This window comes from Vombatus ursinus, unplaced genomic scaffold, assembly GCF_900497805.2.
Source record: "Vombatus ursinus unplaced genomic scaffold, bare-nosed wombat genome assembly UNPS02004571.1, whole genome shotgun sequence".
In the NCBI taxonomy this organism is placed as follows: domain Eukaryota; kingdom Metazoa; phylum Chordata; class Mammalia; order Diprotodontia; family Vombatidae; genus Vombatus; species Vombatus ursinus.
In genome coordinates, this window is record NW_020944349.1 from 267,031 (window position 1) to 281,239 (window position 14,209).

Consider the following 14,209-nt stretch of genomic DNA (forward strand, 5'->3'; position numbering starts at 1 on the left):
TATACCTGGCACATGGTAGGGTCTCATCAGACATCTGGGGATTCAAAAGACCAGGAACCTCCAGTCAATCTGTATGAGCCATTGGCTTAAACCTGAACCTGGCATTACCTCAGCCCTTCCGTGATCTGGCCATCATCCCTCACAGCCCCCCTGCCCCAGCCAAGTCAGGCCCAGTTCTTTCCTAACATGCCTGGTAGTAAGGGAGATCAATCCTACATCAGTGGCAGGGAACTTCTTTGAGGCCAGGGACCTTTTGCTTTTCACAGGTATATCACTGTGGTTGGTGCTCATCCCTGACAGCTGGACTGATCCAAATCAATTTAGATTTAGTTTCCAAATCAGAAACAAAAAGACCTCCACTTTTACTGTACCCCCAAACTGGGTAAAATTCTGCCTAGTGTGGGGAACCAGAATCACCTGAAGGAGAATGGAGGGTTGGAAGTTCCAAAGGTTAAAGGGAGGGGCAGTGGAGAAGCTGCCAAGAGATCCCTGGCTCATTCAGCTGGAAACCAAGGCCTTCCCCTCCCCGACGACGACTCCCAAGCCAAGAAAGTTCAACCTTTTCTTTAGCAAAAGTTGATTTATTGACCACAGCACAAAAATAGAAAACTCCCATTGTTCATATCATTTACGCTCCATCAGAAAGAACAGGCCACTTGGTACAGGCAGTGCCTCCCCCGAGGTGGTTGTACAAGGCCCTTCAAACCTGGCTCATGTGGTGGCAGAACTTCCTCAAGGAAGTGCTGGGCCCACAGCCACGGCCCTTGGCCTTACTAGAGTTTAAAATTAACAGCAAAGCTGTGAGTGACTGCCTGCCTTCCACCCCTGGCCTAGCACAGCGGGGCCTCCCACCCCATCCTGAAGTAGCATGCTGGAGCTGCCTGACTGTGGGCCCTCCACCCCCTCCAAAGGCTAGCTCCCAGTGACACACAGTCCATCTCGTGGGCTGGCTTTACTTGCACATAAAATGAGAAACCACTCAGTGAAACTTTCTGTCCTAGAATTTTTTTTTAAAAGAAGGCTGAGGAAGGGATCCGAGCTCCTCATTCCCTCTTCCCCACCACATACACATGGGTTGAAGAGACTTGAATCCTATAATCAATCAATCCCAGGAATCCTCCCTCAGCCCACACTTCCTCATAAGAAATGGGCCATGAGGGCCCAGGCAGCAGCTAGAGAATAATGGGGTTCCAGAAGGCCCAGCCACAGTGAGAGCAAAGGCTGTTGGCCCAGAGCAGATTCAAGAGCCATGAGTGCCCAGAACCCTGGCCCCTACCCTAGGAGGCCTCCCTGCCCCATCCCCCTCACCGAATCTGTATTTCAGACAAGCCCGATGGCCTTTTCCCTCTGGAGCTCAGGGCTGCTCTGCCCAGCCCTGGGCTGGGGCAAGCAGAAGTTCTTGAAGGGAGAACGTGAGACTTGTCTAGGGGTTAGGGCTGAGACTCTGAAAGAACAAGCTGCCACACCTTCAACCATATCAATCTCAAAGATTCTTCCCGCAAGATGGCTTCTCACCCAACAGGAAGAAAGAGAGTAGGAGGCAGGACCCCCAAAGGAACAATCTCCCAAGACATTAGGTACTCAGTTGTGTTCAAGGCCTAGGTTTGGTTTTTAAATCAATTGTGAGTATAAAAGTGAGGTGATCATCAGACAAAGAGTGACTGTGCCTGGTGGGGTGGGGGTGGCAGATAAAGAGTCTGGGGATTGGTGAAAAGAGTGCTGCACCTCGAGATCAATAGTACCCAGTAAGCAGGAGCCTCCTGGCCTCCATGCTCACCTGCAGGTACAGGACTGGGCAATCATGTCCTCATACTCTTTGTACAGGATGCTGCCACTGGCCTCAATCAACAGGACACTAATGGGCGTGTACTTGTAAGGGACGCAAGAGGGTCGAGGGACACTTCTATCCACCAGCTCATTGATAAGGTTCTGAATGATGGCATGGTTGGGTGAGTGGAGGCCAGAGTGTAGCACCCGTGGACAGGTCCCCTTGCAGTAGTTGGGGCTGTACAGGTGGGGGGCAATGATCCAGTTCTCCCAGCCCAGCTGGTGGAAGCTAACCTGGAAAGGGTGGAGAGAACACTGGGTCTGCTCCAGCGACTGGCCAGGTGCCTCAGAACTCACAGGGCCCACCTGACGGACTGGTCGGGCCAGGGAAAAGAGATCAGCTCCCCCAGGGTTCTCCAACAGAAGTTCTTGCAGCCCAGTTCGTGGCACATTCTTAAAGGTATTGTTGAAATACAGAACCAGGAAAGCAGTGTCAGTAGCCAAAGCCTGACTCCACCCGAGGCCAATCTGTGTCCTTTCTTGCTGCTGACACCTGACTTGAATGTGAAGGACTCTTTTCCCCTTTGCAGGCCAGACGTGCTGCTGAATGTAATCGGTGAGATCTCTCTCTGCCCAGGCCTCTGGCAGAGCAAGGCCCGGGGAGCCTTCTTCCAGGAGGATGGCGCTCTTGTGGGCCCAGGGTTCCACGTGGCAGGAGAGATGAGAGTGAGAGAGGCGGAGGTGAGGGCGGTAAGCAACAGTGGCCCTTACCAGCTGCTCCATGTCACGGTTTGGCTCAAGCAGGAAGTCTAGGGTTTGCACGTACCAGGGACCTGCACCAAGAAAATGAAGGTGACAAGAACAGAAAGTCAGCTTCCAGTTGCCCACAGGGAGTTTCCCTGACCAGAAGAGTTCTATTAGGCCTTCTCCCTTGGCGGCACAAATTATCCCTCTCAAAGCCATTAGCGGGTCAACAGGCCAAGTCAACAAGTGCTTATTAAGCTCCTGTATGTTAGGCACCATAGAGAGGGAAAACAAGCCTGGTCCTCAAGAAGCTTATGTTCTACTTGGAGGGAGGAGAGGGAAAGGGAAATCTGATAATGTGCATATGGTTAAGAAATCTGAGGAGGGAGAGAGCAATGGTAACTGGACAGTAGGGGAAGAGAAGAAAAGAATGGAGAAGAGAGATTAAGGATTTTGAGAGGCAAAGGAGGGAGGGCATTCCAGGCATGGGGAACAGGTAACGCAAAGGCCTGGAGACAGGAGATGGAAATGTCTCATTTTACAGAAGAGAAAACAAAGACCTGGAGAAGTTAAACCACTGGGCCTAAGGTTACAAAGCCAAGACCTGGCAGAGACAGGATTCAAACCCCGGTCCCTCTTACCCCAAACCTAGTGCTCTTTCTATGCTATCACTTTCCTTAGGGGGTGTTCCTACCTACCCTGATTCTTCATCAAAAAACCCAAATCTAAACCTTTCAAGGACTACATGCTCAGCAAAGATGAAAAGATGGAGTCAGATCCAAGGCCAATGTAGAGAACCCACTGGATGTGCTCTCCCTTCATTAGTGTCCCTTGCCATCCAGGAATCTCAGCAGACACAGGACCCCGGGCCAGTGGCAAGCTGGGACTCCAGCCATAGGCAAGGGAGCAGTTAGAGAAATGGCCAGCCATTCCGCAAAGAAATTCCCAACTATGGCCAGCAAGTCATTCAATTGTGTCTACCCTGGGACCAAAATATTCCTAATAGCCCTTGTTGTGGAAAAGGGCTAGAAATAATTACGCAGTGGCAATGCACTGGGCCTGGAATGAGACCAGAGTTCAAATCCAGCCTCAGAAACTTACTAACTTCATGACCCTGGACAAGTCATCTAATCGCTGCATGCCTCAGTTTCCTCAGCTGTAAAATGGGGATAATAACAACACCTACCTTGAAGTGTTGTTGTGAGGAGCAAATGAGACAATTATAAAAACGTTTAGCACAATGCCTGGCACATAGCAGGTGCCAGAGATATTCCCATTCTCCCCTCCTCCCCCGTGGAATATTACTGGGCCATGTGGAATGATTTAATTTCAGAGAGTCCTGGAAAGACTTGTAGCAACTAATGCAGAAGCATAGGGAGCAGAACCCAGGAGAACATTGTATACAGTGACTACAACAACGGAAGGAAAAGTTTGGAAAGGAAAAAAGATGAGAAGTTTTGCCATTGAGAGCCTTGGGCTAAGTGATGGCTGACGTTCCCCTCCACTCGGGCTGGGACCTCCCAAGCCTTCTGTCTAGCAAGCTGCTAGACAGACTCCTGCCGCCAGGGGCAGCAAGAGCTGTACATTTTCAGACCCCAACATGCAGACTGGCTTTATTTAAATATATTTATTTGACACAAGGGAAGTTTTTGTTTTTGTTTCAGTGGGGGAGGTGTTTGGGGACAGATGGGCAAGTGATCTTGGTGTCTGCCAAATACAAAATAGCAGCTAAGTTTGTTTCCCTCAAAGGAAAGCAAGCAAAGCTACGAAAGCCTGTGGGGGCAGGGAACTAGCTAAGTCCCTTTCCTTTGCATTTGATCCAGAAGGAGAAAGAAAATAAACAAAGGCACAGTCCCAGAAAGGGAGCTTCCGCCAGTTCCTCTACCCCAGCTACTGGTCCTTGGTTTGGAATTGAGATTCCACTTTGCTACTTCCTACCTGGGAGGTCTTGGACAAGTCACAGCCCCTTTAGACCTCAGTTTCCTCAGCTCTAAAATGGGGGGAGCATTAACTAAAAGTCCTCAAAGATCCCTCTAAGCTCTAAGTTTTCATTTTAATTAAGATGGGTCTCATTAGCTAGAGGAGAACTGAACTAGGGGATGAGAAGCTAGACACAGAAAGAACTCAGGACTGAAGGAGTCTCTCAGAGGTGGAGTTTGGAGTAGAGTTTACATCAAGAGAGAAGGTGCGGCACAGTGACTCCAAGGAGGGCACACCTACTGTGCACAGAGCCGAGGGCTTGGGATAAAGATGGAAAGAGTCTCAGTTCCTAGCCTCATGGATCTCCTGGCATTTAAATGGAGTTTAAAGACCTGTGTGAGCTGTTGGTATGATGTCTTCTCATGGAGGAGAGAATGGAAAGAGACCAAGGCAGTCAGCTCCCTGCCTCTTTTCTGCCAAGAGGGGATACACCTCATAGGGGTGTGTGCGGGTGCCCCCAAAGCCTGCCTAATGGTTCCTCTTACTGTACGGCTAAACGAAGCACCTCATTTTAGGGCCCGTGGAGATATTTGACTTTTCTTTCCATGAGGTTTAATTTTTGAGCTCGTGGAGTAGAAAGGGGGCAAGAGTGGGCACCAGGAGAGCCCTAGATTCCATTCTTAGCCCTGGGACTTCCTAGCTATGTGTTCACCTGCACCAGCCACTGCTCCTTTCTCTCTCTGAGCCTCACTTCCCTCGTTTGTAAATTGGAGACAATGAACATAAATTCCTTTGCACACCTTCTAAGGGCAAGAGAAACGTTGTCATTATTAGGCTATTCAAACTGCCCCAAGAACTGGAGAAAAAACCTGGTCTGTGCCGAACAACGATTGGGTTTACCTTCAGTCAACAGGTTGCCCAGCACCTCGGGAGACCCCCAAACTCCAATACAGATCAACGCACAGCCAGAGGTGCCCGTCCCACGATGAGGGCCCGTCCAAATGAACAGCCTTCCCGTCTCTGGGAAAAGGGGGCTCGGAGCCTCTTTTGTTCTCTGTCTCCTGTCCCTCCCCCCAGCCAGTTGGCCAATCTTTTGTTGTTTCTTTTTCTTCCTACCACCACCAATCCCCTTCTGTCTCCTCAGGCAGCCACCAGTCTGGCCCACCATCACCTCTCACCTGGCCTACTTCAAGAATCTCCTAATTAATGTCCCTGGCTCCAGTCCATTCTGTTAGCTGCCCAAGTGACTTTCCTAAAGCCCAGATTCAGGAATTCCTCAACGATGCCATTTCCAAGCTCAAGAAACTGAAGAGGTTCCCTAGAGTCTTAAAAATAAAATACAAGGACCTCCGTTCTGCTTTTGAAACTCTGGCTCCAGCCATCCTTTCCAGCCTTATATATGGTTCCCCTTCACACGTTCTATGGTTTAGCCAAATTTTCCTGCTTGGTGTTACTTACAGAGAAGTTTTGCCATCCCTTCCGTATTCTTGCACTGGTGCTCCCCCAAGCCTGGGACACACTCCCTTCTCACCTCTACCTCTTTCAATCTCTCGGTGCCCTCAAGGCACAGGCCTAGCACCACATCTTCCATGAGGCCTTTCTCGAGACCTCCACCTGTTTCATGCCCCTCCCATACTTTATGCACAGTCTATGTCCCCCCCCCCCAATGGTGTCAGCTCCTTGTGGGCAGAAACCTTGCATTCCCAGTGCCTAGCACATAGTAGGCACTTTGTAAATGCTCATTGGTTGTCTGTTATTGCCATGACCACAATCGAACATCTCTTAGGGTAGGAAGGGCCCTTGGGGATGGGTTGGTCTTTTATTTGAGAAGTGGCTGGGTCCTGGGGGGCCATATAGTGACATAACCCGAAGCTAGCTTGCTCTGCCTCTCTGGAAGAAGTGACTCACCTCCACTCCCAAGCATCTCCCTCCTCCTAGGCTCCACCCTCCCCATGTCCCCCTACTTCCTCCATTCTTCTGGCTGCCTCTCCTCAGGCCCCTGCCTGAAGGGCCTCCTTGGCAGCCTCCTCAGTCTCCCTCAGCTGAGGCAGAGCTGGGATGAGAAACCCCAGGCAGCCAGATTTTTCCACACCCACTCCCTGGGAGTAGAGGGAGTGAGGCCAGCTTTCCACCAAGCCTGAGGCTACCCTGACACCAAGTGGCTGACCCGGAGGAAAGACTGCTCAGACTGAAGGCTTGGGAGGTCCCAGCCTGAGTGGAGGGGAACATCAGCCATCACTTAGCCCAAGGCTCTCACCAAGGCCTCAGCCCCAGAGCTAGGAGGAACCAGGCAGACTGAGGGCACCTTTCCCTATACCCCCTGGGGTGCTCGGGGGCACTCAAGCACAGATGAGGGCTGGAGGCCAAAGTCATAGGCAAACACCAATGAGTCTTTTCCCAGGTTCAGACTCTCAGCCATCAATCAACCTTCCTAAAGTGCCTGCAGGGCCCCTTCCTTCCAGCCCAGGGAAAAAGACTAAGCCCAATTAAAGTCAGTTATCTGCCTAATTGGCTCGGGAGTGGGGTTTACAGGCACAGGTGCAATTGGCCTGCCAAGGCTGCTTGAGTTCCTACAGGTGGAAGGGAGTCAGAGAGCCCAGTAACCCCAGAGCTGTGTGACCTTGAGTGGGTCTCCTAAGGTCTCTGGGCTGAAGTTCAGGCAGGGGCCTCTTGGAGAAAATGAAGGGACTGGAGTAAATCATTTGCAAGGCCTCCTGCAATTTTAAATCTGAAACTGGGGTGTAGGAACTTGCTTTGCACAATATTTTTATCACCGGATTTCAATAGAATTGATTTCTTTTGTAATCCTACAAATCGTATTTGCTGCATTAGAAAATATTCTTCTGAGAAGGGGTTTAGAAGCTCCCTCAGGCTGCCTGTTTAAGGGGTCCAGGGTCCCCCCCCCAAAGTAAAGAATCCCTACTCTGAAGCTTGCGGCAGTGACTACTGGTAGTAACTCGGCAAACATGGATGTGCATTTAGCAATTCTCAAGCACGTGAACAGCGGAGGTGGCCTCAAGAGCTAAGACTGCCCCATTTGGCCTCAAGGGAGCTTCTCGAAGGCAGGGGCTGTCTTTTGCCTCTCTTTGTGTTCCCCAGTGCTTAGCACAGTGTCTCACACGCAGTAGGTACTTAATAAGGGTTGTTTAAAAACCAATGTTTACTAGCTTCATCATGACCTCGGGCAAGTCATTTATCTACTAGGTAGTGCTCAGGCAAGTCTCTAAAATTATGTAAATTCTGGCGAAGTTGTGAATCTGCAAGAGAAAAGGGGGCGCCCTCTACCTATGACAGCAAGTGTGTACGCCAAAATCGTGGTTATTCCTAACTGAAGGTGACCCGTATAAAGTGCTTTAAAATTCAAAGCACTTTACACACTGTCTCCTTTGAGCCTCCCAGCAGCCACCCCGTGAGGTAAAAATATATGCTATGGGCATTATCACCCCCATTTTACAGATGGGGAAACTGAGAACCGGGGGAGTGTAGGGGTCAGAGATCATTCACATTGACCACATTAAACCCCTGCCTTTCAGGGGCTGGCCTTTTAGTCCGGAGCTACTGGACACCTCCCACCCTAAGCAGGTACTTAAGGACCTCTGGCCGGTGCTGCTGGACCCTGGGGAGCAAAGACGCCCCATTGAGACCAGAGGGAGGAAGAAGGGAGGAGCCCTCTGTTCCTTTACCTCATCCTGGGCTTCCAGGAGCAGGGTGGGGCGCCTCAGCTGGGAAGTGGCGGGGTACTCACCCTCCCTCCCTGCTGCAGGGAAAGGGATGAGTCACATCTTGGCCCCGAGGCCCTGAGACCCGCAGGGGGCGGGGGTGAGGAAGGAAAGAAAGAAAGGAGGGCAGGTGCGGAAGCCTCCGCATGCTTCTCCAGCTTAGCGCCGCCACTACCACCCCTTGGAGGGAGGGCACCTTTTTCAGCCGCAGCTGGCGTCCCCCGTACTGGAGTGCCTCAGTTTCCTCCTCTGTAAGATGAGAGGCTGTTCGGGTTCGTTGGCCGCTAGGGTTCCCTCCCCTCCACTTCCCCCGCTCCGGGCCACTGCTCCCGCCCCACTCACCTCGCGGGGGTAGCGCGCGGCGGCCCGCCGGACTCACCAACCTTACGGCGTTGGCACTGAAGATGCGCTTCTCCCGCGGGCGCCCGTGCGGATCGGCGTTCTGCCGGTACAACGCCAGCATGTACTGTAGGGGGCGCCCGCGAGGCAGCCGCCGTCCGGGGGACTTCCGGGGCGCTTCTTGCAGCAGCGCCCCAAACAGGGGCAGCAACGTGGGCACCTGGGCCAGCGCCACAGCATCCTGAGCGTGGACACGCGCCTGGGAGCTCAGCCCCAGGGCAAAGAGCAGTGCCCACAGGAGCCAGCCTGTGCCCAAGGGGCCCATGAATGGGAAGAGTGGGGAGGGGAGCCGGGGGAAACCACGGGCACTCCGGTACCTAGGCTAGCAGACAGCTGGACTTGGGGGAGTCCTGGGGCCGGGGGGAAGGCATCAGCCCAGGGCTCGGCTCAGCTCAGCCTAGGTGCCCTCGAAGGGCCAAGGAGAAAGCCCGCAATTCCCGCTCGCTCTCCCGTCCTCCCTCACTCAGGTGATTCCCTGCCTGCCCCCAGACCTCTTATGAGCTGCCTAGAGGGGAGGGGAGGGACGGGCCGCGTGTGGAGGAGGCCCACGGTTGGCTCCCCCTCCAGGAAGCCCGCGGTCCTTCTTCCTGATTGCCAGCTGCTTTGCTAAAGAGGCAATGTGGATGAGAACTTCCCGGGGGCAGACCTAGAGGAGCGAGAATAGCATGCTCACTTCTCCACTTAAAGGGGCAAGCCAGACCCACCAAGACCACCAAGGCTTAAGGGCCCTAAGCCTCTCCTTGGCTTCCTCTTTTCCTTCACTTAAAGGGGGCAGCTGGTAAGAGCCAGCAGAAGAGGGCCCCAGCCTCCCCTGGGATGGGAGCAAGCAGGCCAGGCTTGGCCCTACCAGCCCCTGCTCTAAGGCACCACCAGTGGCTGCTCACTCCTACCCGGTCACACTCTGGGCTGCCCTTGAGTCAAGTCTGTTCCAACCTGGACTTTCTGCAGAAGCAGGGGAGGCACTGACGGACACAGGATCCCAGAATCAGAATCCCCACCATCCAATTCCACCACTGAATTGAGGTCTAACCCCACTGGTCCCACCTCAGTTCAGGGTCCCAGGCTAATTGGATCTCAAACGTAGGAGGGAGCCAAACCAGGCTGAGCTGTGCTGGCATCACCAAGCCCCATGGAGTGCTAGGGCTGAACTGGCCCCTAAATGGCCTCCCACTACAAGGCCTGCTGCAAACCTGCCTTCCTTGGAGGCTGCCTGGGGCCCTCCTTCCCTGATTTCCCCAGGAAGAGGAGTCTCAATTTTCTGTCTCCCCAGCACTTTGCACACAAGAAACAGTCTTTTCCATACATACATTTAGGCCCTCTGCACTTAAAATTTGTTCTGAGCATTGGAGGGCATCTCTTCCCCCACCTCATAGGGGAAGCTGCTTGAAAGCTTGGATTATTCTTTTCCATCTTTGTATCCCCAGTGTCTAAAACAGTCCAAACTGTGTACAAACACAATACCTTTGAGCTGGATTGAATTCCTGTCATTAGGCCTTTGTACAGGCAGAACCCTCCTGCCCTGGAATGCTCTCCCACATCACCTTCCCCTCTTAACAGCCTTCAATCCCTTCAAGGCTCAGCTCAGGTGCCAGCCACTGCCTATGCAAGACCTTTCAGGACCCCTCACCAGTGCTTGCACCCCTTCCCCTAGTACTTTGCGATTGTTAAGAAGTCCCGGACCTCTGATTTCATGATAGAGGACTCAAGATATAAAAACCCTCCATGTGTGCCGAGCTGTCTGTGACACCTGAAACTGTGTGACATGATCGTGCAGCCACTGTGTGTCAGGCAAAAGCTGGAATCTCGACCTACCTACCTCGAGGGTAGAGGTTCTTAACCTGGGGCTCAGGAACTTGAACATGTCCATTTAACAGATGAAGAAACTGCTTGGGAGAGACATCAAGTGCCTTCCTTGCCTAACTGTCTGAGGCAGGATTGAAACTCTAATATTCCTGACACAAAAGGGCCACACTGTGTCCACTTCGTTACCCTTCACAGGTGCTTGTAGAATTGAACTGAGCATTCCCAGCAAGACTCACCACCATCAGGGACTCTACCATGTCACAAAACAACCTATTCCCTTTCTGGACAGCACTTAATATTAGAAAAGTTTCCTAGTCAAAAGATATGAACAAAGAGCTAAAAAAGAACTGCTAAGTATTAACAAGCATAGGAAAGGACAACAGACTCACTAATAATGAAAGAAATGCAAATCACAACAACCCTGATATTTTTATTAGTCCTTCATTGTCTTTTTTAAAAATTTTCACATTAGTCATGTTGTAAAGAAAAATTAGAACCAATGGGAAGAATCACAAGATAGAGGAAACAAAAAAAAAAAAAAGAGGGAGAGCAAATAATCTCCCTGAGCATGGACATGCGCCTGGGAGCTCAGCCCCAGGGCAAAGAGCAGTGCCCACAGGAGCCAGCCTGTGCCCAAGGGGCCCATGGATGGGAAGAGTGGGGTGGGGAGCCGCGGGGAAACCACGGGCACTCCGGGACCTAGGCTAGCAGACAGCTGGACTTGGGGGGGGTCCTGGGGCCGGGGGGAAGGCATCAGCCCAGGGCTCGGCTCAGCTCAGCCTAGGTGCCCTCGAAGGGCCAAGGAGAAAGCCCACAATTCCCGCTCGCTCTCCCGTCCTGCCTCACTCAGGTGATTCCCTGCCTGCCCCCAGACCTCTTATGAGCTGCCTAGAGGGGAGGGGAGGGACGGGCCGCGTCTGCTTCAATCTGCATTCAAACTCCATAGTTCTTTCCTTGGATGTGGACAGCATTTTCCATCATGAGACTTTTGGAGATATCTCAAATCCTTGCATTGCTGAGAAGGACTAAGTTTATGAGTCAGTCATCATACAATGTGACTGTTACTGTGTACAACATTCTCCTGGTTCTGCTCACTTCACTCACCATCACTTCAGCATCAGTCCATACAAGTTTTACAAGTTTTTCTGAACTCCACCTGTTCATCATTTCTTATAGCACAATAGTATTCCATTGCATTCATAGACCACAACTTGTTCAGCCAGTCTCCAGTGGATGGGCATCCCTTCAATGTCCAATTCTTGGCCATCACAGAAAGAGCTGCTATAAGTATTTTTGTACATGGGGGTCCTTTCTCCATATGTATGATCTCTTTGGGATGCAACCCTAGAAGTGGTGTTGCTAGGTCAAAGGGTATTTACAGTTTCATAGTCCTTTGGTCATAGTTCCAAATTGTTCTCCAGAATGATTGGAGCATTCACAACTCCACCAACAATGCATTAGTGCTCCAATTTTCCCACACCTTCTCCAGCATATATTATTTTCCTGTTTTGTCATGTTGGCCAATCTGGTAGGTGTGATGTAGTACCTCAGAGTCATTTTGATTTGCATTTCTCTAATCGATAGTGATTTAGAGCATTTTTCATAGGATTATAGATAACTTTAGTGTCTTCCTTTGCATTTCTTTTCATTAATTCCCTTGATATTATGGACCTTTTGTTCTTCCAGATGAATTTTGTTATTATTTTTTTCTAGCTCTATAAAATATTTTTTTGGTGGTTTGATTGGTATGGCACTGAATAAGTAAATTAATTTAGGTAGAATTGTCATTTTTATTATCTTAGCTTGGCCTACCCATGAGCAGCTGATAATTTTCCAGTTATTTAGATTTGACTTTATTTGTGTGAAAAGTATTTTGTAATTGTGTTCGTATAGTTTCTGGGTAGACTCCCAAATGTTGTATAATGTCTACGGTAACTTTAAATGAAATTTCTCTTTCTATCTCTTGCCCTTGGGTTTTGTTAGTAATATAAAGAAATGCCAATGATTTATATGGGTTTATTTTATAGCCTGCAACTTTGCTAAATTTGTTTATTATTTCAAATAATTTTTTTACTTGATTCCCTAGGTGTGATCCTTTGTTTCTGAAGAGGACCAATGACATCACATTGCTACTGGAAAAAACCATAGCTTTGATTATATGGACCTTTGTTAGCAAGGTGATGTCTCTGCTTTTTAGTCTGATGTCCAGATTTGCCATAGCTTTCCTTCCAAGGAGCAAGTATTTTTTAATTTCACGACTGTAGTCGCCATCTGCAGTGATCTTTGAGCCCAAGAATATAAAATCTGACATTGCTTCCATTTCCTCTCCCTCTGTTTGCCAGGAAGTGATGGGGCCAGTTGCTATGATCTTAGTTTTTTGTTTTTTTTTAATTAAGCTTCAAGCCAACTTTTACACCTTCCTTTTTCATCTTTATCAAGAGGTATCTTAATTCCTCTTCACTTTCTGCCATCGGAGTGGTATCATCTGCACATCTGAGATTGTTGATATTTCTGCTGGTAACCTTAATTCTGGCAGTCATTCCAGGTTGTAGTTCTAACTGTAGCGTCTTCACCTGCATACAGGTTCCTCAGGAGAAAAATAAGATGGTCTGGTCCTCCCATCTCTTTGAGGACTTGCCACATTTTGTTGTGATCCACACAGTCAGAGGCTTTAGTGTACTCAATGAAGCACAAGTAGCTGTTTTTCTGGAACTCCCTTGCTTTCTCCATAATTCAATGAATGTTGGCAATTTGGTCTCTAGTTCCTCTGCCTCTGAAAACCAGCTTGCTCCTCTGGTAATTGTTCAGTGATTTGAACATTCTTTGTCATTGCCCTTCTTTAGGACTGGGACATAAACTGATCATTTTTAATCCAGTGGCTACCGTTGATTTTTCCAAATTTGCTGACATATTCAGTGCAGCACTTCTTTTAGGATTTTAGGATTAAAACTTCCATTTAGGATGGAATTCCATCACCTCCACTAGCCTTATAATTGTTAGTAATGCTTCCTAAGGCCCACTTGGCTTCATTCTCCAGGATGTCTGGCTCTAGATCAGTCAGCACACCATTGTTATTGATGATGTTAAGATCTTTCTTGTATAGTTCTTCTGTGCATTCTTTTTTTTTTTTTAAAGGCAATTGGGGTTAAGTGACTTGCCCAGGGTCACACAGCTAGTAAGTGTCAAGTATTTGGTCCGAGGCTGGATTTGATCTCAGGTCCTCCTGACTTAAGGGCTGGTGCTCTATCCACTGCCCCACCTAGCTGCCCCTTTTCTGTGTATTCTTGTCACCTCTTCTTACTCTTTTTTCCTTCTGTTAAGTCTCAACCATTTTTGTCTTGTATTGTGCTCATTTATGCATGAAATGTTCCCTTGATATCTTTGATTTTCTTTTTTTTTGTTTGTTTTTGGGTTTTTTTTTTTTAGGCAATTGGGGTTAAGTGACTTGCCCAGGGTCACACAGCTAGTAAGCGTCAAGTGTTTGGTCTGAGGCTGAATTTGAACTCAGGTCCTCCTGACTTCAAGGCCAGTGCTGTATCCACTGCGCCATCTAGCTGCCCCACTATCTTTGATTTTCTTGAAGAGATCTCTTGCCTTTCCCATTCTATTGATTTTTTTCTATTTCTTTGCATTACTCATTTAAGAAAACCTTAGCTCTCCTTGCTGTTTTCTGGAATTCTCCATTCAGTTGGATATAGCTTTCCCTTTCTCTTTTCCCTTTTGCTTTCCTTCTTTCCTCAGCTATTTGTATAGCTTCATCACACAACCATTTTTGCTTTCTTGCTTCTGTGTGACCACATCCAGCTTACCTTGGTTCATAGATCTTACATTCCAGGTTCCTTTGTAACATTGATCTT

The 14,209-nt window shown here is 49.4% G+C and overlaps 1 protein-coding gene across 1 annotated transcript; it reads right to left on the reverse strand.

The window, feature by feature from the left end:
- Nucleotides 1–595: 595 nt before the first annotated feature.
- On the reverse strand, nt 596–11,106 carry BMP15 (bone morphogenetic protein 15). The gene is made up of 3 exons (XM_027837616.1): nt 10,980–11,106; nt 8,493–8,795; nt 596–2,600 (listed from the first exon to the last, which is right to left on the reverse strand). The coding sequence occupies exons 1-3, from the start codon at nt 11,104–11,106 to the stop codon at nt 1,774–1,776; spliced, it is 1,257 nt and encodes a 418-aa protein (XP_027693417.1). The 3' UTR covers nt 596–1,773.
- Between the last annotated feature and the right edge of the window lie 3,103 nt (nt 11,107–14,209).

Bases quoted from the DNA above. Each gene is read 5' to 3' on its own strand.
- BMP15 (XM_027837616.1), bottom strand. From the start codon at position 11,106: ATGCCTTCCCCCCGGCCCCAGGACCCCCCCCAAGTCCAGCTGTCTGCT. The intron at 8,796-10,979 runs GCTGGCTCCTGT...CCTTGGGCACAG, and splicing joins CATGGGCCCCTTGGGCACAG to GCTGGCTCCTGTGGGCACTG. The intron at 2,601-8,492 runs GTGAGTGGGGCG...TTCTTGGTGCAG, and splicing joins CCGCGCGCTACCCCCGCGAG to GTCCCTGGTACGTGCAAACC.